The sequence below is a fragment of the Hypanus sabinus genome, chromosome 1 (assembly GCF_030144855.1).
Source record: "Hypanus sabinus isolate sHypSab1 chromosome 1, sHypSab1.hap1, whole genome shotgun sequence".
Taxonomy (NCBI): Eukaryota; Metazoa; Chordata; class Chondrichthyes; order Myliobatiformes; family Dasyatidae; genus Hypanus; species Hypanus sabinus.
In genome coordinates this window covers 176,437,737-176,459,549 of record NC_082706.1, presented here as the reverse complement: position 1 = coordinate 176,459,549, position 21,813 = coordinate 176,437,737, and the positions used below count along the sequence as shown (strand labels likewise).

The following is a 21,813-nucleotide window of genomic DNA, read 5'->3' as shown; positions in this document are numbered from 1 at the left end:
CTATAATTGAGAAGCACCGTCGATGTTTCGGGCCGAGACCTTTCGTCAGGACTAACTGAAAGGAAAGATACTAAGAGATTTGAAAGTAGTGGGGGGAGGGGGAAATGCGAAATGATAGGAGAAGACCGGAGGGGGTGGGATGAAGCTAAGAGCTGGAAAGGTGATTGGCGAAAGTGATACAGAGCTGGAAAAGGGAAAGGATCATGGGACGAGAGGCCTCGGGAGAAAGAAGTTGGCGGGGGGAAGCACCAGAGGTAGATGGAGGACAGGGAGGGTGATGGGCAGAGAGAGAGGAAAAAAAAACAAACAACTAAATATGTCAGGGATGGGGTAAGAAGGGGAGGAGGGGCACTAATGGAAGATAGAGAAGTCAATGTTCATGCCATCAGGTTGGAGGCTACCCAGCCAGTATATAAGGTGTTGTTCCTCCAGCCTGAGTTTGGATTCATGTTGACAATAGAGGAGGCCATGGATAGACATATCAGAATGGGAATGGGATATAGAATTAAAATGTGTGGCCACTGGGAGATCCTGCTTTCTCTGGCGGACCGAGCGTAGGTGTTCAGCGAAACGGTCACCCAGTCTGTGTCGGGTCTCACCAATATATAAAAGGCCACACCGGGAGCACCGGACGCAGTATACCACACCAGCCAACTCACTGGTGAAGTGTCGCCTCACCTGGAAGGACTCTGGGGCCCTGAATGGTGATGAGGGAGGAAGTGTAAGGGCAAGTGTAGCACTTGTTCCGCTTACAAGGATAAGTATCAGGAGGGAGATCGGTGGGAAGGGAAGGGGGGGGGGACGAGTGAACAAGGGAGTCACATAGGGAGCGATCCCTGTGGAAAGCAGAAAGAGGGGGGAGGGAAAGATGTGCTTGGTAGTGGGATCCTGTTGGAGGTGGCGAAAGTTACGGAGAATACGTTGGATCTGGAGGCTGGTGGGGTGGTAGGTGAGGACAAGGGGAACCCTATCTCGAGTGGGGTGAGGGCAGATGTGCGGGAAATGGGAGAGACGCGTTTAAGAGCAGAGTTGATGGTGGAAGAAGGGAAGCCCCTTTGTTTAAAAAAGGAAGACATCTCCTTCATCCTGGAATGAAAAGCCTCATCCTGAGAGCAGATGTGGCGGAGACTGAGGAATTGTGAGAAGGGGATGGCCTTTTTGCAAGAGACAGGGTGGGAAGAGGAATAGTCCAGGTAGCTGTGAGAGTCCGTAGGCTTATAGTAGATATCAGTAGATAAGCCGTCTCCAGAGATGGAGACAGAAAGATCAAGAAAGGGGAGGGAGGTGTCGGAAATGGACCAGGTAAATTTGAGGGCAGGGTGAAAGTTGGAGGCAAAGTTAATGAAGTCGACGAGCTCAGCATGCGTGCAGGAGGCAGCACCAATGCAGTCGTCGATGTAGCGAAGGAAAAGTGGGGGACGGATACCCTTATAGACTTGGAACATGGACTGTTCCACAAAGCCAACAAAAAGGCAGGCATAACTGGGACCCATGCGGGTGCCCATTGCTACACCCTTGGTTTGGAGGAAGTGGGAGGAGCCAAAGGAGAAATTATTGAGAGAAAGAACTAATTCTGCTAAATGGAGGAGAGTGGTGGTAGAGGGGAATTAGTTAGGTCTGGAATCCAAAAAGAAGCGAAGAGCTTTGAGACCATCCTGGTGGGGGATGGAAGTATATCGGGACTGGACGTCCATGGTGAAAATAAGGTGGTGGGGGCCAGGGAACTTAAAATCATTGAAAAAATTCAAAGCGTGAGAAGTGTCACGAACATAGGTGGAAAGAGATTGAACGGGGGGGGGGGGGATAAGACAGTGTCAATGTATATAGAAATGAGTTCGGTGGGGCAGGAGCAAGCTGAGACAATAGGTCTACCTGGACAGGCAGGTTTGTGGAACTTGGGTAGGAGGTAGAAACGGGAAGTGCGGGGTGTGGGAACTATGAGGTTGGTGGCAATGGATGGGAGATCCCCAGAGCTGATAAAGCTGGTGATGGTATAGGAGACAGTGGCCTAGGGCTTCTTAGTGGGGTAATGATCAAGGGATAAATAAGAGGAGGTATCAGAGAGTTGTCGCTGTGCCTCGGCCAGGTAGAGGTCAGTACGCCAGACAGCAACAGCTCCTACCTTATCAGCAGGTTTTATAGTGAGGATGGGATTGGTGCGGAGGGAGCGGAGAGCAGAGCATTCAGAAGGAGTTAGGTTGGACTTGGAACAGGGTGTGGTGAATTTGAGACGGTTGATGACCCATCGGCAATTAACAATAAAGAGATCCAGAGCAGGCAGAAGACCAGAGCGGGGTGTCCATGAAGAGGAGGAGGGTTGAATACAGGAGAAGGGGTCATTGGTGGGGGTAGGAGAGTCCTTGCCAAAGAAGTAAGCTTGGAGACTGAGCTGGCAGAAGAAGAGTTCAGCGTCAAGTGCAAAAGACAACAAAATGTGCAAATACAAAAAAAATTTAAATAAAGAAATAAGCAATGTATATCAAGAACATGTCTTGTAGAGTCCTTGAAAGTGAATCCATAGGTTGTGGAATCAGTTCAGTGTTGGGGTGAGTGAAGTTATCCCCTGTATCTCAAAAAGCTGATGATTGAGGAACCTGATAATGTGGGAGAAATGGCTCCTGTAACTCCTTCCTGATGGCAGCAGTGAGAAGAGAGCATGGCTCTCTCAATAAGTCCTCTTGATCCAGTTTCATCCCACTTCCTTTCAATATGCTGGCAGGTTAATTGACTACTGTAAATTACATCTTCATGCATATTCGATGAAAAAAGGATTAAATAAGAATTTGAGAAAGAATAAGTTAGAGGACTATAAAGAAATGAGGGGGTGGAACAAAATTGATGGGATTACTCCTGTGGGAGCCAGTACATTGTAATAAGTCACAGGTCAGACCTCTGCCTTGATGGTGAAACTTGCATTGAAGCAGAAAGACCTGGTATCACCTCTGGCTGTGCCTTTGCAGACTGGATCAGTGTGATGGATATTCATCCACCTCTTCCCTCAGGTCTTTCAAAGCTTGCTTTCTAAACTCATCAGCTGCCATGTGTAAGAACAAATAGTTGTAAGTAAACTTCCAATAGCTATGCTTTGTTTAGTTTTTGGCCATAAATGAGGGTTAGTTTTCTGTTCTTAAAATGTAAATGGAAAGCAGTAATCAGTTTGAAGTTTAAAAAAAGAATTTTATTACCGTTCAAAGAGATGTAGTATAAGACAATGGGCCGTTTAATTTATCTTGTTCCAAACAAAGTTGATTAAGTTGCTTAGTTCAAGGAAGCTTGCAGACCAGGTGGATAATATCATTTAGCATATCGAATAACTGATCTATTAATGTTGGGAGTTTTATGTACTCAGAGAAGTTACCTTATAGTATTAGTGATGGAAAGCTAAGATCTATGTCTCCAAGATGGTTTTAGACTTTTAGTATTAAAAAGATATCTGAGGAAATACCTTACTCATGTGAAATCACCAAAGAAGTAGAGGAAGGTTACATATGTTGACCACAGTTTAAGCTTATTAGGAATAGGGAAAGGAACATCAAGAAGCTTGGAGAAAACACAGGGTAAACTAGAATTCATTCCTCTGTGTTTGGTTTCTGTGACTGACAACTTGTTCACCTGCAACTCACTGGTATTTCTTTTTAGTTTATAGGAATTGTATTTGTGTCTTGGAGATCCTCTGTGTTTTTAGAAATGGTTTGCAATTCGGAAATCTTTAAGATAGAAATCCTCTGTGAGGTTTAAATGTGTTTTAAGAATGTTGTTTGGATTTAAATGTATATCACACCAGCTGATGTTATGTGGTGACACAGCTGACGATACCTTGCACAGAAGCACCCAGGATGGCTAGAGAGGATGTCATGACCACTAACTCTGTTAAACTTCTTGCTGGAGCTGACAGATGCTCCTAGTCATTTCTATTTGGCCAGTGGCTGACACATAATTCACCATCTCACCATACATCTCCACCCCCTGTCCCATTTCGTCTTTGCTCTTTGTAGGGAATAGAGGCTGGGTGATCATATAAGTTCTTCCAATAGCTTTGATGTGCAGAGAAAACAGAAAATAGTTGTACTTTTATGGTGATACAAGAGCACAGATGGTAATAAAGGTATCTACTGGTGGTCAAATCAAAGGGAGTGTAATGATCACAATGAAATGTTGTTAGTGAGGACATCTGATAGAATTATTTTTAGATTTTCTCCTTCGGTGGTACCTCTACCTGCCAGGTGCAGGATGATGTTACCCGTATAGATCAGACAGTGCATATGTGACAGCCCGAGTGCGTTCCCTCGTACTCCTCTCTATCTTTTTCTGAATAGAAGGGATGAAGGACATGAGATTACCTCTTCATTATTGTCTCTTTTAGTATTCTAGTGAGTAGAATGCATTTTGTGTGGGTGGTAGTGAGCATTAGTGTAGGAGAGCATTTCTGTGTGTGTCTCTGTGTCTGTATATGTGTGCACACACAAGTGTGTACAAGTACTCACGCTCACTCTCCTATGCCACTCTCTTCCATGGATTCCGCAGTGTGTGCAGGCAGAGGAATGAATTCTAGTTTACCCTGTGTTTTCTCCAAGCTTCTTGATGTTCCTTTCCCCTATTCCTAATAAGCTTATCAGAGCTGCTTGGGCACTACAAACAGCTTTTGAGTGATGCTATTCTCCGATTGCTGCACTTGTATCCTTCTGTGCTGAATTAAGTGAGTTTTTAGTGCGAACAGTGCAGCACCCGTTTTAACACAAGATCCTAGATATAAACTACTATAAACACTTCTCCTAGTATATTCCTGCCCATGACATTTTTGTTCAACAGGGGATTGAATTTGGTGTTAGCAACATACACAGTCTATTTTCAGTGCCTCAGGAAAGAGAAAAATCCAATTTTTTTTAAGTAGTGTCGTTCCATAAATGTAATTTTTTTCTGGCAAGAGCTTAATTAATCACTCTTTAAAACGTTCTCTGCTGCAAAAATAATTTATGCTCACTCAGTCACTTTGTTACTTGGCCTTATGTAATAAGTAAAGTAAATCCCTTGTAATTAATACTATGGCATCCTCATTCTGAAATACCTTTAAAAACCTGTTTTAAAAGTCTACATCGACAGGATTTTTTTTCAAGGCAGTAACTCATCCCTTAATACCCATCATTTAGATATTTTAAACAAAAGTAACAGCAGTCTGATTTTTGACACACGCCAAGAACTATTTGTAAACTCTGGCTTCCCTGTCAATCACATTGCCAATCTGTCAGCCACCATTTATGCAGCTGCTTTACTAACATGCTGCACAGTGACATCCGGCATCGTTGACATCATCATGATTGACAAGTGGCCTGCCATCACAAATAGTTTTGGGGGTTTTCATATTTTCTTCAGAATGGGTAAAATTAAAGGATCGGTGCATGGATTACAGGGACAAGAAAGCTATTTTCCCCAGCACTATCTGTGGAGCCCTTACAACATTCATGTAAGTACATAATACCCTTTGAGTATGTCTTGAACATGTTCATACGCTTTCTTGATGTATTCTACCATGCCAACTGAAATATTTGCAATTATGGTATATAATTGCTCCTTGAAAACAGATGCGGAAATAGCAAATCTAGTTGCAAAGGATATTCTCCAACATGCTGTTTCTGGGAACTTTTCCTTTCTTTTAATTAAATTATACTACCAAACAGGTTTAGCTACAAAAATCTCTATAATAGTTTCTCTCTGTTCCTCTACTCATGATTATTTTAAATAGATCAAATAGATCAGTTTTTGACACAGTATTTTATGTGTAAAAGTTCATTTTTTCTAGAATGATTCCTTCTTGTCACTTTCTTTTCATTGTCAGTTTATTGGTTGACAAATTGGACGTGATGACAACAAGGATCAGGGGCTGTAGTTCTTTCAGTACTTATTGATCATTTTCTGTTCAATGCTATTGAATTTCAGTGCACTGTCCATTTTTCCTGATCCTTCTAGGTATTACAGACAAAGGCGACCTTTCAATTTTCTGCGCTGCATTGTTGAAGCATCTTATAGGTGACTGGGTGTCTAAATCACCATTTCATATTTATTTTGCATTTTAAGCTAGCAGAATTCATATGGATAATTTCTCCATTTTCAAAAAGTAGCATTCATTTGATGAAAATTAGTAGAGAATGTTTTATGATTTTAAAAACTATTGTACCTTGCTGTTTACATTAAACCAGGCAGGCAGAATACTAACACGTAACCAGACTTGCTTAAACTCGAGTATCGTAAGGGGGTGGAATATATATGCATTTTGAAAGCATTTGTAGACCTTTAAAATGCAGTTTTTAAGGTATTTCACTGTAATTTGCTATAAATCTATCAGGATTTTACATGGATACAAACTTTCACTTCAAGGATAACTGCACACTAAGTTTGTAATACAGATCTCCATTCTTTCTACTGATGCCTTAACTAAAAGGGAGCATTTCCTCCAATCTGAGCAGCTCTGTTCATGAGGAAACCAAGGGGACGTATTTACAGATTTAAATTGCCTTGCTTGTTTGGTATAGCACAAAAACAGATGTTGCCCCCACTGCATTGGCTAATTTACAGTATTTCTTTGTGCTGATTGGAAAACTTCCGAGCTGTCAGCTGATCTGCCTAGAGAATTGGATGTCAGCTTCTGATATATGTTAAATGTATAAAATAAACTGATTGAGATTTTCTGCATTTTGTTTTTATTTTTGTGTGCAGTCAATTCACAGAAAATTCTTTTAATTTGTCAGCTCAAACCACAGGAGCCTTGCTGATCATAATCTATCTATTACTTTTGTCATTTAATAATTATCATCATGATTGCTCAAAGCAGCCTAACCTCCAACATGTAGCTGGTACTGTAAGTTATAACAGATTTTGTCACTTACTATCTGACCACAAAGCCACATTCTGTGCTCCATTATCGTGATTAACTTCTACGTAAGATATGCTTGCCCAATTGTCATTTGTGATACTGCATCAGGCTCTGACTGCCATGCTGCCAGGGCGAACCTCAGCCAATGGAACGTGACCATGTTGCTTGTACTAACTACTACACTTGCTTTTCACAGTTGTGCACTGCAGTCATGAAATTATCTATTTGTTTCATCTGATTTCTTGGGCAAACAGTAATGTTTCACATGTCATCTATCATTTCCCAACCACATATTAAAATAGTTTATGCACAATGTCTTTCTTTTTGGCTGCGCACAGCAAGAGGGTTGAAGGTAGACATTTTATCGTGGACTGCAAAGTTTCGCTGCCAAAACACTGCCACTTAGAATCTATCGTGTCAGGTGCCTTGTGGCAATCAAGCCTGCATTTTGGATCCGCAGTGGTGTTCTGGCTTCGTCACCAACAAACCGATTTGACTCTGCCTGATTATAGTAACGAAGGCAGTCCAAAAGAATATGCACAAACTCACTGTACGTCACATTGAATCACCGCGCTGACCACACAGAGCCGGCCGAAGCCTCATTCCTTTCGACAAATGCACGCTTAAGGAAAAACCTACTGCGAGAAAGCATCCCATGCCACTTTATTTTCTGTGCACGCTGCAGCAGATTTAATGTTTACTGAAAGAACAGTTGCTGTATACTTTGGATTAACACTTGAAGTTTTTTTTTAACTTCCTTTTTTAACAACACTGGTGCTCGAGATCATGAGTGAAGCTTACTTTTAATCCCTCTAACACAGGTGATGAGTTTTACATATTTTCGTCAAATAATGGGCTGATACTCAATTTTTCTACTTTCAAGTGACAATCAGACAAAATCAAGTTGCTAAGTGCAGTTTCCAGATATGCTGTTAGAAAGAAGTCAGTTTTGATTACAGTGTGTGTGTTGCAACCTCCGACAGGAGCTACATGCTGATATGCATTCTATCAGAATGATTTACGCAAATTATGCACATTATTCTCATAGGAATTCTCCCTCAAACTGCCAGGATAAATTGCCGGAAATTAGCCATAAAATCTCTCGAGCAGGGAACAAAAGGTGAAGGCCACTGGGAAAGTAAAGACATTGGGTTTATAGAGACTTCAAGGATGGGATGGTAACTGTATATTGAACAGGCTTTCTATCTGGATCTGAAAACCCATGCCTGCCAATTTTACTGATAGGAAACTGCATTTCTTCCTTTAAATTGAAAACAGAAATTCTGGTTCTTAATTATGTTTTAGTAGCCATGTTGAGTTTTAAGGATATTCCCAGAATTAGTTTTAAGTTATGGACACAAAAGTGGTGTAACTCTCAGAGGTGAAATTTCTAAATTTTTAATACTAATTGATACTAATCTCTCTCCCTCTCCCTCCTCCCTCTCTCTCCCCCTTCTCTCTCTCTCTCTCTCTCCTCTTCCCCCCCCCCCCCCCATCCATTCTTACCTCATGCTTTTAGGAAGTGCAATAGATGAAGCCTTTCGTTTAGGCTCCTCCTCAATGAACATCCGATTTGTCAAAGAGGATGTAAATATAAACTTTAAGGAAGAAAAAGAAATTAAACTGAGGAAAGGGGACTTAACGGCCATTTATCCTCAAATTCTACATATGGACCCAGAGGTTTTTGAAGATCCTGAGGTACGTGATTTTGTGCATGTACGTTCCTTTCTTCCTGCAAACATACATCAACCACCAAGACTGTTGTTCTAATGTTCCCATTGCTCTTTCTTCCAGAAGGAAAAAATCTCCTCCTCTTTGTAGGGTGTGTGGTCCAAGACTTGCAGGTCATTGAATTTACTGTCTCATTGGAGAATAAGGGAGTGAGATTGAGTGGTGTTGCTTTGAAAGGATTAACATTAAACTGTGAATTGATTGGCTTCAAGTCAAGGAAACTCTTGGCTTTTGTCACGCAATGGATCACTTGATGACCAAAAGAAAGAATGAAGAATTGAGGCAGTAACAAATAACCTGTGCTGTTTAGCTAATTATACCAGGGCATCATTGTTTTACACAAAATTCTTTTCTAGCTGTTTTTTTGCTTCATATCACTTCATAAGAATTCTCTCCTTTCTGGATCAATTGATATGATGGCCTGAGTTTGAGATTGTAAAGCTATTGCTCTGCACTGGAACTCTGAGGGTAATTGTGTCATCTCCTTGTATTTTTTTCTCCGCAGCCAGAGTTAATGAATATCAAAGACTGGAAATTAATCCATCCTGGTTCAGCTTTAATGTGGCTTCAGAGATTCACCACCTGCATGCAAATTAAATACAATCAGATTCTACATTGCATTTGGTGAATTGTTGCTGGTACTAGCATTAACACTAAATTATTGTCTGAAGTTGGAAAGGAGAGATGACTGGTTCAGCAGCAGCTATCTTTTTAGTCTCACAGTGACCTTCTATTGTACTTGCACTTATGAATATATTAAATTTGCCTATTCGTATTAATTCGCAGCTTCTCGTTAGGACAAAAAAATTGATCCAACTCATACTTAGAAATAAATAATTATTTTACTAAACCTTGGCAACCAACACTGGTTCTTAGCTATGCAATATTGTTTATTTTACATTTCAGAGTTAAGATAGTTTTTCACAAACATTGTTATGAATCTTATTTGAATTACTTTGACTGATGCCATATGTGCTTCTCAGATTAACCACAGCTAACTAATTCTGCCTGATCACCTCTCCAAAAGCTAATTAATCTCATAGTCTTTATTAAAACAAAGGAAATGCAGTGCTTTATCTTAAATAAATAAATAAATATTGTTACCTGAATCCAAGTAATCCACTCTCAGGTGACTGTAGACTCTGGCAATAGAATGAACATTAACTCCTGTTCAGAAAATTAATTACACAAGTTTCAAGTATATGCCCAGGTTTTGAATATTGAAAAACAAGTATTTATTACATGAATGATTACAATGGTCTGGGACTACTTTCAGTTTATAAAGTTTCAAGGCTGCTTTATTCTGAAGGTACTGTATATAAAACTTATTGAAATGTCAGGCTTGGGGAGGCTGAAGGTGTGGAAAAGATCTCTGTCTTTGCTTTCTGGGAGGGGATTGGAGGTTTCAGAACAGGTGTGCAAAATCTGGAAAGGAAATAGTTGAGAGCCTGTCAAATATAGTAAAGGTATTAGTGCAGAGAAGTCTGATCATCAGAGCACATATTACAGACAGTGAAACTTTTACAGAATTACAGAATGTATTACAGAATGGTACGTGTACAGGAAGCAGAGGAATTCTATTGAATGGCTTGTGGGATGGAGTTGAGAACAAGGGGAACTCTCATTCTGGCTGGGCTGAGAATGAGTGAAAACAGAAACTGCGATGAAACACTGCTCCCTGTAAGGATTCGATTCTACTCTCAAGTTTCTCCATTTCCATCCCATTTGCTGTGAAGTCTGGAACCATCTTGCAATGCTATTACTTATTATACAGCTTTTAAATAAGTTATGGTAATCACATATGTACATTTAGGCTATCAGCCAAGTCCTTACCAAAGTCTGCTTTGATACAATTATAGGTGATGCTTGTTTTGGCATGCTAAGTATTTTTTTGGTACTGGAATTGTTGAATAAGAGTAAAGTTTTGGTTTTTCCATCAGAATATTTTCTTCTACTTATGCCAAAAAAAGTGTCATGGTTGATATTGAAAGTGAATATAAAGGAATATGTAATTTCCAAGTGAATCAATCCATGTTGATTGATAGTCATGAGAAATGAACCTTATACTGTACGTATTAGCATTTATTATGAGGTTTTATTTCCTTTTCGGATGTGTGTTTTGCCTTTTCTACACTGGAAAATAAGCAGTATTGTACCCAGGCTAATTTAGATATGGTTCAATAGCAAAATTTTTTGGATAGCATTTAATATAGTTGTTCCCCATTCCATTTTTCAGCCATTGACCAGAATTGGTATTTTGTAGTGCTATCATTAACTTGAATGTTATATACCATTTCAAGCCCAGCTACCTTTGCTAGTTTAGGTACTGATCTTGTGCACCAAGAATGGTGGAGATTAATGATGGAGCATAATATGATACAGGTTTAGATCTAAAATGTTATCTCTACCTTATCACTCAAACAATATGTGCTAAATTTATTTTGTGGTCTTGGCAAAAGCTGTGTTCGGATTGTATGGTATGGGTGGTGGGGAGCGGTACTTATAAATAGGCTGTTAACACTTTGATTGCTGTCAGCATGTGGTGTGTCATATATAATTGCTATATATTTCAGTAATTATACTTAATGGAATTGTATTTTGATTTTCCTACAAAACTGCTTATACCTCTGAACAGTAGGATAATTACAAATGAGTTTTTTTTAAAGAAAGGGTATAAATTGATTAAATATTTTTATCTGGGATCCATTTCTGAAGTAAGTATTCTGTCATTTTGGCATGCTTTTCATTTATACTGTACAACACAATTATTATAAAAAACCATCAACAACTTTTGACAAAGTAGTTGATTGTCCACCACATATTGGACAAAATTAACCTGAACAATTTTAAAAAAAGTAAAAATTACTCAAATACTTATTTAACTGCATTAACAGTTCTGAATGTTTTCACAACAGCTTAGTAGAATCCTTGGCATTCAGAAGTAAAGAGGAAAGTAAGAAAGGGAGTTGAACAGCTTGTTCCACTTTGCGATAGACAGATTTGAGTTTTCACAGTTAATCTGAATCTCCAGCTTCCTTCAGTGTCTTTCCAAACCAAACTGAAATTACATAGTCATTTCTGATATTTTCTCACTTTAGGGCTACATTTCATGGCAACCCATATCTTTTGCAACAATGTCGTGTATGAAATTGACAAACTGTTTTAAAAGTTACAAATACAATGGTGTTATTTTCCTTATGGTCTACTGAAAATACTATTCTTAATGTAACATAATTTTACTCTAGAATATGTAATTTTGAAGTGCAGTCAAAACAATTGCATAAATGATATTTTGAATTTTATTAGTGTTTTTTTTAGCTATTATCCACAATTCTTTTTCTCCTTGCAAAACACTTTTTCTCATCTGCCTTTTCTGTGAGAGCAGGCCTAACATGTAATTGCTCAAAGTTCAAAGTAAATATATTATCAAGATTTTTATATATATACATACATACATATACACACACATACACACAATTTACTGTTTGCTACCATGAGATCCATTTTCTTGCAGGTATTTAGATACAGAGAAATACAATGCATTTAATGTAAGATCCTACACACAAAGACAGACAAAAAACCAGTGTGCAAAAGAAGACAAATTGTAGTAATAATAATAAATAAATAATATTGAGAACATTAAGTTTGTAGAGTCCTTGAAAATGAATCCATAGCTTGTTGAATCAGTTCAGTGTTAAAGTGAGTGAAGTTATCCATGCTGGTTCAGGAGCCTAGATGCAGGTAAAGTGTCTGGTTGCTCTCAACTAAGACCAGTCTGCTGAGAGCTAAGACCAGTGTCTGTCTCTCATTTGGGCGTGGTTATCTTTTCAGCTGGTGGGCCTCAGAGAAAAATTAAGAGTTTGTAAGAAAAACAACCACAATCACACAGACAAAATCTCCTCTTTTGCTGTCATATATTGATTCTCACTTTGCATGTATTTTCAGGTGTATAAGTATGACCGTTTTATAGAAAATGGAATGAAGAAAACCACTTTTTACAAAGGAGGAAAGAAGCTTCGGAATTATTTGATGCCTTTTGGTTCTGGAGCTAGTAAGTGTCCTGGGAGATACTTTGCAGTCAGTGAGATTAAAATGTTCATTTCACTGATACTAACAGCTTTTGACCTGGAAATAATCCATCAGGAAAGGCCAGTAATGCCAAGTAAGAGCCGTGTAGGTCTCGGGGTCTTACACCCAGAATCTGATGTCCAGTTTCGCTATAAATTGCGCCAATGAAGAAGCTTGTTAAGCTTCTAGTCAGGATGGTAAAATTATATACTAGTGATTCATGCTGGGGAATTGTTTGATTCTTAGTTGACAAAAACAATGAAGTGTTTTGTAGCTGTAGGATACTAAATTTCGGGAATTCCCTTTCATATTCTTTCTTGGGGAGTAGAATAAAGCAACTTCATACTAACAGGTGTAATGCCCTGATTCACATCTTTACTGTTGTGCTGTAGGCATTTTATTTAGCAGTTCTGTAAGGGTAGTCTGTTCTGCTTTCAGCCTGTCTGGGTTATTGTTGAAGATGAGGGATGATGAGGAATGTGTCCCATCCAATTAAGATGCCAGAACTGGGGGGAGTTTTTTTTTTGGTGAGGGATACTGAGGTCGGTCTTGGGGCTTTTGTTCGGTGGGAGATGAAGAGAGGAGACGCTGGGGAGAACTGGTCGTAGGATACGACCTGGTGGGAGACCTGTTTGTTCGAGATGGATTGTGAGGAACATTGAAATGTTGGTGTGAGCTTTCACACAGTCCAGAGGCCCAACCCATGTGAGACAGAGATTTTCAAGATGGGCTCCAACTTGTGCACATTTGACTGTTTAATTAAAATGGGGCCTTCTCTTTTTTGTTTTCTTTACTAACCCTTAAGTTAAGATTCATCAATATAATTCCTTTAATTGTATGCAGTGTACTTGTCTGTTATCTCCTGGCACTAATTTTTAACAGAGTAGAAAATTACACAGCATCCACACAAACCAGGGTTTGGGGTGAGAGAGCCATTTGAATCTCATGGGTTTGGCGGGACTGGAGAGTGTCTTCCCTATACATAAGCAACCAAGGAAACCAGGGTGTTTCACGGGTATTATATTGCTTTTAACAGACAGAGAAACCCTTGCAGATTCAAAATTCTGATTTATGCTCTCCATATGTGAGGTATTATCTTGGCTTCTTTTCTAAGTAGTTGAATTTTAAATTGATGCAGAGACAGGGATATCCAAGGTAATGTATCTTTGTAGGTAGAAAAACACTTGAAATGACTGTAGAAGAGATTATTAGAGCTTTAACAGATTAAGTTGCAACTGGAAAGAAAAAAGGGATCAATATTTCAGGTGTGCCGAGTTCCCAGCATTTTCTGTTTTTATTTCAGATTTCCAGAATGTACACTTTTATTATTTTTTATTTTCTATCTAAGTTAAATTTAACGCAAAGGACACCACACTTTAAGAAAGATGTCAAAGTCTTAGAAAGGGCACAGAAAGATTTGTGTGTGGATGCTGTTCAGGTATATGGGGAGCTGAGAAAATGAAGTTGATATAGCAGAGAAGTTTAAGCTGAGGTTTGATAGAGGTTAAATGGAGTTTCCAATCAGAATCACTGATTGTTTAAAGCACAGAAAAGGGCCATTGAGCCTGTGTTGTCTTGATAAACAATTAATCCGTCCTCTCCTCATAACCATGTAAGTTCTTCCCTTTCAAGTATTTGTCCAGCTCCCTTTTGAGCACTGTTAGTAACTTTGCCATCACCAGGATCCCTGGCAGTGCATTGCACATCGTAATTATGAACATACTAGGGACTGCAGATGCCCGTGTCTCGAACAAAAATAGAACAGTGGAGGAGCTCAGCAGGTCAAGTAGCTTCTGTTGTGGTAAAAGATGTAGGTCGACATTTTGAATTGATACCCTGTGTCAGTCAGGGCTTAGAGTGAAGGGGAAAGATTAGTATGTAAAGCAGTACAAGAAGGTGAGTGGGACAGAGTCTGGGAGGTGATAGATGGAACTCAATGGTAAATGGAACAAGTGGGGCAAGAAAAGGGGGAGAGGATAGGGACTATGAACAAAAAGAGATGTAGGTGGATGGTGACTTGTGTGGAAGGTGATAATGGGGGCATTAGTTATTAAAATTGTTAAGTGCAATGATAACATCATTAGGTTTAAGCCACCCGAGAGATATTTTTCTTCCAATTTGCATGGAAAAGATAAGGACAAACAGATCAATGTGAGAGTGGGAAAGGTGGTTAAAATGATGTGCAACTGGAACCACAAAATGCCCTTTCAGACAGAGCTCAGGAGCTCTGTTAAACATTTGCCTGGTCTATTCTGGTCTCCAGTGCAGACAAAGCCACATTATGTGCACGGAAAGCAGTTGGAAAAGGTGGAAGTAAGCCCTTGCCTCATTTACAAGGGCTGTTTAGACCATTGCACAGCGGTGGAGGAGGTGATGAAAGGACTTGTGGGGCATTAGATTCCCTACAGTTAGACCATAAGACATGGCAGCAGAACTAGGCCTGTCAGTCCATCGAGTCTGCTCTGCCATTCCATCATGGCTGATTTATTATCCCTCTTAACTCCATTTCCCCTGCCTTCTTCCTGTAGCCTTTGACCCTCTGACTAGCCAAAAACCTATCAACCTCTGCCATCCATGGCAATGAATTCCACAGATTCTCCACCCTCTGGCAAAAGAAATTCTTTCTCATCTCAGCTCGAAATAGATATCCCCCTATTCTGAGACTGTGCCCTCTTGTCCTAGACTCGCCCACAATAGGAAACATCCTCTACACAGCCACTCTGTCTAGGCCTTCCAATATTTGATAAGTTTCAATGAGATCCCTCACCCTTCCAAACTTCAGCGAGTATAGAACAACAGCCATCAAACACTCATAATATATTAACCCTTTTATTCCCAGAATAATAAGATTATTAATGGATTGGACATGCTAGAGGCAGGAAACATGTTCCCGATGTTGGGGGAGTCGAGAACCAGAGGTCACAGTTTAAGAATAAGGGGTAGGCCATTTAGAGCAGAGTTGAGGAAAAACTTTTCCACCCAGAGAGTTGTGGATCTATGGAATGCTCTGCCTCAGAAGGCAGTGGAAGACAATTCTCTGGATGCTTTCAAGAAAGAGTTAGATAGAGCTCTTAAAGATAGCGGAGTCAAGGGATATAGGGAGAAGGCAGGAACGGGGGACTGATTGTGGATGATCAGCCATGATCACAGTGAATGGTGATGCTGGCTAGAAGGGCCGAATGGCCTACTCCTGCACCTATTTTCTATTGTCATGAACTTCCTTTCCCATGCCAGCACATGCTTCCTTAGATAAGAGACCCAAAACTGCTCACATTATAAGTGCAGTCAGGCCAATGCGCTACAAAGCCTCAGCAAAACATCCTCGCTCTTATGTTCTAGTCCACTCTATCCATTCTTGCCTCTCTTTTATGCTTTATATATCTGTTGTTTGAAAAGTTTCTCAATCCATGAACTTAATTTTTGTGAATTATAATGCTTTTAATGCTGCCTTTGTCTTCCTTTGTCACCCACGTATCCCCTTAGAATAGTTCCTCACCTTTGGTATCGATCCTACGCTTTCTGAATGTCCCCCAGCAAGGTGGTGGGATCAGACTGCAGCCGGCTAAAAATCCTTAAACGGCTCAAATATTGGTTGCCATATAAAAGGGCCACTGTAAATTTCCTCATTTGTCTAGATGGGTGGTAGAATCAAGGGTGGGGTTGGGTGCCTTTTGGAAATTCTAGCCATTACTGTTCTGCCATCATCCCTGCTAGTAGACTCTTCCAATCAACTATGGCCATCTGTTCTCTCGTGCCTCTGTTAATCCCTTTACTCACTGTAATACTGATACATCTGACTTTATCTTCCCCCTCTCAATCTGCAGGGTGAATTCAATGATATTATAATTACTGCCTCCCAAGGATTCCCTTCCCTTAAGCTCCCTAATCAAACTTGGTTCATAATACAACACTCAATCTGGAATTACATTTCCCCTTGTGGGCTCAACCACAAGTTGCTCTAAAAAGTCATCTTATAACCATATAACAATTACAGCATGGAAACAGGCCATCTCGGCCCTTCTAGTCCGTGCCGAGCACTTACTCACCTAGTCCCACTGACCCGCACTCAGCCCATAACCTTCCATTCCTTTCCTGTCCGTATACCTATCCAATTTTACTTTAAATGACAATACTGAACCTGCCTCTACCACTCCTACTGGAAGCTTGTTCCACACAGCTGCCACTGAGTAAAGAAACTCCCCCTCGTGTTACCCTTAAACTTTTGCCCCCTAACTCTCAACTCACGTCCTCTTGTTTGAATCTCCCCTACTCTCAATGGAAAAAGCCTATCCACGTCAACTCTATCTATCCCCCTCATAATTTTAAATACCTCTATCAAGTTCCCCCTCAACCTTCTATGCTCCAAAGAATAAAGAACTAACTTGTTCAACCTTTCCCTGTAACTTAGGTGCTGAAACCCAGGTTATATTCTAGTAAATCTTCTCTGTACTCTCTCTATTTTGTTGACATCTTTCCTATAATTCGGTGACCAGAACTGTACACAAATTCTCCAACTGTACTCCAAATTCAGCCTTACCAATGCATTGTACAATTTTAACATTACATCCCAACTCCTATACTCAATGCTCTGATTTATAAAGGCCAACATACCAAAAGCTTTCTTCACCACCCTATCCACATGAGATTCCACCTTCAGGGAACTATGCACCATTATTCCCAGATCACTCTGTTCTACTGCATTCTTCAATGCCCTACCATTTACCATGTATGTCCTACTTGGATTATTCCTACCAAAATGTAGCACCTCACACTTATCAGCATTAAACCCCATCTGCCATCATTCAGCCCACTCTTCTAACTGGCCTAAATCTTTCTGCAAACTTTGAAAACCTACTTCATTATCCACAACGCCACCTACCTTAGTACCATCTGCATACTTACTAATCCAATTTACCACCCCATTATCCAGATCATTAATGTATATGACAAACAACATTGGACCCAGTACAGATCCCTGAGGTATACCACTAGTCACCGGCCTTCAACCTGATAAACAGTTATCCACCACTACTCTCTGGCATCTCTCATCCAGCCACTATTGAATCCATTTTACTACTTCAATATTAATACCTAACGATTGAATCTTCCTAACTAACCTTCCATGCGGAACCTTGTCAAAGGCCTTACTGAAGTCCATATAGACAACCTCTACTGCTTTACCCTTGTCAACTTTCCTTGTAACCTCTTCAAAAAATTCTATAAGATTTGTCAAACATGACCTTCCACGCACAAATCCATGTTGGCTGTTTCTAATCAGACCCTGTCTATCCAGATAATTATATATACCATCTCTAAGAATACTTCCCATTAATTTACCCACCACTGACGTCAAACTGACAGGCCTATAATTGCTAGGTTTATTGTTAGAACCCTTTTCAAACAATGGAACCACATGAGCAATACGCCAATCCTCCGGCACCATCCTGGTTTCTAATGACATTTGAAATATTTCTGTCAGAGCCCCTACTATTTCTACACTAACCCTAAATGTCCTAGGGAATATCCTGTCAGGACCTGGAGATTTCAACACTTTTATATTTCCTGAAAGCGTCAGTACTTCCTCTTCTTTAATCGTCATAGTTTCCATAACTTCCTTAGTTGTTTCCCTTACCTTACACAATTCAATATCCTTTTCTTTAGTGAATACTGAAGAAAAGAAATTATAGTTTTTCTACAATTTCGCTGTCTTCTGAATCAGCTCCAACCTGCTACTTCCAATTTACCTGCATGTTGAAATCCCCTTGACTAACTATAGTAACATTGCCCTAATTAAATACCTTTTCTATTTCCTGTTTAAAATTATGTCCCACATCCTGGCTACTGCTTGGGGGCTTTTATATCATTCCCATCAGGGTCTTTTTACCCCTGCAGCTTCTTAACTTTACCCGCAAGGATTCTACATCTTCAGCTCCTATGTCACCCCTTTTTAAGGATTTGATTTCATTTTTTACAGAGTCACCACCCACCCATCACCTACCTGTCTGTCCTTTCGATACAATGTATATCCTTAGATGTTCAGCTCCTAATTATGATCTTCCTTCAGCCACGTCTCAGTGATGCCCACAGCATCAAGTCTGCCAATCTCTAACTGCGCTACAAGATCATCTACATTATAACAGTATTCATCCAGTATTCATCACCCTCTTTTGATTTGGCTCACATGTTACACTTCACCTAATCCCGCCGACTGCAATTTTGCCCTATCATCTGCCTGTCCATCCTCACAGTCTTGCTACATACTGCCTCAACTTGCAAACCTCCTACCACGTCCTCAGGTCTTGCAAACCTACCCACAAGGATACTGGCCACACCTGGGTTCGGGTGTAATCTGATTATTGTACAGGTTACATCTTCCCCAGCAGAGAGCTCAATGACCCAGAAATCAGTTGCAGGAGGGATGGGAGAGGTGTGGGTGGGAAGGGATCAGGAATGCAGATAGGGGGAGAACTGGTGGTGGGATCACATTGTAGCCAGTAAAAATGGCAAAGGATGATATGTTAGATGCACAGGCTGGTGAGAAGAAGGTGACAGCCAAGGGAACTTTATCACTATACTCTCTAAAGAGAGGACGGGTGAGAGATTGCATTTAGAAAATGTTTTGAGTGTATGTGAGGGTTCCATTAGAAGGGAAGACATCCTTCAGGAAGTAGGGAAATATTCATACTAACCCTAGACCAGAAGGCCCTGTGCAGCGGAGACAGAAATTGAGGAAAAAGGGAATGCATCCTTACCGGAAGCAGGGTGGAAAGAGGTTAGCTGGGGTAGCTGAAGAGGTTTGTGGTTATATAGAAGAAATCTTATATAGAAATCTTTCTCCTGAGATGAAGATAGAGAAATCAAGAAAAAGAAACAAATTGTCAGAGATGGTCCAGATGAATTTGAGTGCAGGGTGGAAGGGTGATGAAATTGATAATTTCCACCTCAGTGAGCAAAATCAATTCGGTTATCAATATAGCAGAGAAGTAGTTGGAATGAGGGATGCCAGCATAGTCTTGGAACAAGGACTATTCTACAAAGCCAGCAAAATTCATGAGAGTGTCCATGGTTGCTCCTTTGATTGTAGAAAGTAGGAGAAATCAAAAGAGAAGTAGTTGAGGTTAAAAACCAAATTCTGCAGAACAGATGAGAGTGTTGAGTGGAGTTGGTTGGGTCTTGGTTAAAGAAAGCAACAGGGGATAAGCAATGGAGGTGGACATCATTATTAAAATGAACCATTTTGGACCAAGGAATTGGAAGTTATCATGATGGTGGTAGGCACACGTTTCTTAGTTGAAAGTAGGACAAGAGAAGACAGGATGGAGACAGGGTATGAAGAAATGAGTACAGTGGGGCAAAAACAGGCAGAAACATTGGGTTTACTGGGGTCCTAGGTTAGAGAGAGTACACAGAGTTGGGGTATCATGAGCTAGAAGCTGTGGAGAGACCCTTTCTACTGGGTGCTTTAAAAATTCTCAAGTCATTCTTGGATCCTTTGCCGATCATGTTGATTTTTTGATCACTTTGCCATTGGGAGGTTTCACTGTACCCTCTGTTTCTATACCCTTCATGGATCAAAATACCTTTATCAGATCATCTGTTAAGGTGATGAGCATTTTTCCTTAAAATGGGCACCACAGTGGCATAACTAGTGGAGTCAGAAACCCAGGTTCAACTCTGATCTCAAGTTTTGTCTTTTGGCGTAGGATTGCTCGAAGTGCCCTGGTTTCATCCAACATCCGAAAGTTACGTTGGTTAGCAGGTTAATGGGCCACTGTAACTTTCCTCTTTTGTCATGATAGGTGGTAGAATCTGGGGTGGAGGGCACAGGGAGTTGATAGGAGTGTGGAAGAATGCAATATGTGATTGAATTAGAACTGCTGTAACTGGGTAATTGATGAATGGTACAAACCTGAGCTGTGGGATCTGTGTCTATGCTGTATCTCTCTATAACCCTAATATTTTCCATGCTATTGTTTCTGATAGTAAGATCAGTGAAGCACAGGATGAATAATGAAAAACAAAAACAGGCATTTTTCCTCCTTAAACATTTTCTGTATATAACTATATTGTGTTGTAATAACAAAATAAAAATTATTCACAGTACAGTAATCTACTTCACTCCTGAAAGATTAACATTGTGTAATACTTTGAAATCACTTTTATATGAGGGAATCACGTTAAAGCATGCAAATGATTCTTAAAATGTGAAGCACTGCAAAAGTTGTCAATAAACAGTATCTGTAAAGCTCATTGTCATTCAAAAGTGCCCTAGATAGTTCTAATCTTCTTGTATGTATGCATACTTTACGTACCTATAAGTAGATCTGTTCATCTATGTTACTTAGCGTAGTCAGATTCTGGAATCTTTTTGTGTTTTACTAGGAAAACTAGTAATTTGAGTTGAACTACTAATGCTCAAGTGAAAACTAAGAAAAAGGACTTGGAAGGGAAAATGTAATGGCTTTATAGTTGAGGAAAACAATACCATTGTAACATGAAGGGGCACTTTTGGAGGCTTGAAGTGTAGTGGAAATGTCTTCTTAAAATTTTGAGAATAGTATTGGGTTATGTGGAAGTTGTGTTCCAATAATTTGTTCCAATAAACTCTTAAATTTGTCCAATAAGGTTGAATCTTGGAACAAGACCAAGTAGAATGTAAAAAAGTACCAATTTCTTGATTACATCGAAAACATTGATCAGGTAAATTTGGGTTTAATTTGTTTATTTTTTGTGGTGTAATATATAATTGATGTAAAAAGTTATATTGCACTAATCTTAACCGGACATTTGTTGTATTTGTCATACAAGTTATTGGAACACAACTTCCACATAACCCAATACTATTTTTATTAGGTGATATCAAAGGGATAGAATCAAAACCCAAACTGAATAAATATCAGAAAGAATTCATAAAAATTGCATTGGCAGTAGCCAAAAAGGCTATTGCAGTTACTTGGAAATCGGATTCATACTTAAATATAGACTGTTGGAAGAACAAAATCTTCAGCTGTATTCCACTTGATAAAATTACTTATAATTTAAGAGATAAATATGAAACATTTCTGAAAATTGGCACCCTTATTTACAAAAGACAGGTTAAATCTATAGATGCTCTGAAGACAAAACTATTGGTTATTTGGGGAAAG

At 39.8% G+C, this 21,813-nt stretch overlaps 1 protein-coding gene across 2 annotated transcripts in view; it reads left to right on the top strand.

Moving 5' to 3' along the window:
* The window catches only part of LOC132400672 (cytochrome P450 7B1), a 178,159-nt gene extending 157,260 nt beyond the window's left edge, over positions 1 to 20,899 (top strand). For both annotated transcript variants that reach the window (XM_059981892.1, XM_059981899.1), the window contains 2 exons: positions 8,388 to 8,566; positions 12,545 to 20,899. In XM_059981892.1, the coding sequence (XP_059837875.1) occupies positions 8,388 to 8,566; positions 12,545 to 12,835 (470 nt within the window). In that variant the 3' untranslated portion in view covers positions 12,836 to 20,899. The remainder of the gene's footprint in view (positions 1 to 8,387; positions 8,567 to 12,544) is intronic.
* The last annotated feature ends 914 nt before the right edge of the window (positions 20,900 to 21,813 follow it).